The 2,266-nt window shown below is 52.6% G+C and overlaps 1 protein-coding gene across 1 annotated transcript in view; it reads left to right on the top strand.

Moving 5' to 3' along the window:
- The window catches only part of LOC107121681 (NACHT domain- and WD repeat-containing protein 1-like), a 48,087-nt gene that overhangs the window by 30,335 nt on the left and 15,486 nt on the right, over positions 1-2,266 (top strand). The window contains exons 24-25 of the mRNA XM_015424648.1: positions 1,360-1,466; positions 1,905-2,058. Coding sequence (XP_015280134.1) covers positions 1,360-1,466; positions 1,905-2,058 — 261 coding nt within the window. The remainder of the gene's footprint in view (positions 1-1,359; positions 1,467-1,904; positions 2,059-2,266) is intronic.

Here is a 2,266-nt window from a genome sequence, read left to right as displayed (position 1 = left end):
AAATTAGCATACAGTTTGCACAGTTTGTCTTTAAGGCAGGACTTTTGTACGTGCATGTGTGTGTTTTGCAACAGGATCCACAGAACTGCCCCTCTGGGTGTGGTCTTAATGTGCCTGAGCAGGGTGTGTAGGTGCGGGTGCACATTGTCTGCCTCCCGCTGTTTTGCCACCTCCAACACAGCCCCATATAGCACATAGCCCCTATAAAGCAAGGGGCAGAGGAGGGCTCGATCCCCCCTCCCCAGCCCACCCAGGGCCTGTTTCAGCTGCAGGCTGCCTGTCCAGTCACTGGAGGGAAAAGGGAGCCAAAGCTCTTTGATGCAGCACTTCTTTGATGCTGCAGAGCAGAGGTGTCGAACTCATCTCTTACGAGGGCCAGATCTGACATACATGTCGCTTTGTTGGGCCTGACCATATGTGCCTTAAAGCATAAGGCAGGGTACCAGAAGATAATACACTGTATAAAGGACAGCAGCTGGTAAGCTCTGAGTTGGTGTATCCTTACTGCAAGGCCTCATGGGCCGGGAGGAGGGTGCAAAGGAAAACTCATATGGACGGACTGGAGAGCCAGTGGTGCAGCCCTGGGCAGATGCTCTCATAATGCTTGACCTGCAGCAGATGAGGTGGTTCCGCCATGCTGAAGCCACAATCAGAATGGGTCTGCCCACTCCCCTCCCCAAGCAATCTCCTGTTCCCTACCTGGCACTGGTTGCTTGTGGGCCGCATAAGAGCCCTGGACGGGCCGGTTCCAGTCCCCGGGCCTTATGTTTGACACCCCTGCTGTACAGGTTTGGTGGCAGCCTTTCTCTCCAGATCAAGAATGGATGTATCAATGCCCAGTCCTGTTCACACAGTCAGACTTCTCCCTTCTTTACCCAGATGAAAAGGTGGAGAAAGCTTGCTTGGGAGTCTGCCTGAAGGGTGCTCTATAAAGCTTGTGTGAGGGTGACTGATTCATGCGAAATCATTGTAAGCAGTTCCTGTAGCATCCTTTCCCTGTTTAGCCTGCAGAGGATCAGTTCTGTTATATCTTAGGGGGAATGCAGGGGTGAAAGGCAGGACCAAGCTGTAAACGGTTAATTTTTTGGCTTTGGACATCCTTCAGAATAGCATGTGTGCGGTGAAGCTGGATGCACCTGGTGTGTGTGTGTGTGGGGGGGTAGTTCTTGGCAGCACCTTATTTGATGGCCAAGTTCCTGGTCGGGCACAAATTGAAATTTTTTTCATAGTGGTGGCTCAGGTCAGATACTGACTCAGCCCTTTGATCTGGAAGTTCTGGGCCCTGAAACAGGGGCCTTCCACATGCAAAATAGGGGCTGTGCAGTTGTCCCTTTGCTAAGACTTAATGTTTTCCTGCAGGTAGAGGATGCCCTCTCCTACCTGGACCAGGTGAAGATCCGCTTTGGCAGTGACCCGGCCACCTACAACGGATTCTTGGAAATTATGAAAGAGTTCAAGAGTCAAAGGTAATGTGATGGAAGGGGAGCCCCTCTTTCCGACTGTGCAGAAAGCCTTCAATGTTTGTTGGCAAATTTCTAGAATGGGAGGGAGGGAACGAAGAGATGTTGGGTGGGGGGGGGCAGAATGCAATCAGGGTACCTTTGCTTAACCACCCAGGGTGGCCAGGCAGGAGACTTGGCTTCTGGGGCTCTTCTGGACGCCCTCCAATGCTCCCTCTAAGCTGTGGAGTCCTGTGATCAAAAATTCTACTTTGTGAGCTGCTGGCATTAAAGTTGCGGGCGAGCGATTTGGCTGCTGCGTAAATCAGTTTGCTCTGGAGCCATGAGCCGGAGACTAATAAAATCGTGACACTAACTCATCTTAGAGGGAACACTGGCGCCCTCCCCTATGCCACCCGTGGTTCAGCGCCTAGCTTACCCTCAGTTGCCTCCTTTCACTTGCAGCATCGACACCCCCGGCGTCATCCGGCGTGTCTCTCAGCTATTCCATGAGCATCCTGACCTCATTGTGGGCTTCAATGCTTTCCTGCCTTTGGGTTACAGAATAGAGATTCCAAAGAATGGGAAGCTCAGCATCCAGTCCCCTCTGGCTGGCCAGGTACAAAGAAGGAGTCAGTTTTGCTTAGATTAATCCCCGGGAGGGTGGGGGGTGGGGATTCCTTCAGGGGCGGCACTTGGAATCATTGTGATGCTTTCTGGGTTGGTGGCCGGGGGAATGTCCTGTTGGAACGGAGTCCTGACGTTAACCTGAGGTCTGAGTGCTGCTGCTTGGACAGGTCTCCTCTAAGGTCAGCAGCGAGGAGCCA

Source organism: Gekko japonicus, unplaced genomic scaffold, assembly GCF_001447785.1.
Source record: "Gekko japonicus isolate JY-2015 unplaced genomic scaffold, Gekko_japonicus_V1.1 scaffold596, whole genome shotgun sequence".
Classification (NCBI taxonomy): domain Eukaryota; kingdom Metazoa; phylum Chordata; class Lepidosauria; order Squamata; family Gekkonidae; genus Gekko; species Gekko japonicus.
The sequence above is the reverse complement of the archived record's forward strand: the minus strand, read 5'-3'. Positions and strand labels throughout refer to the sequence as shown.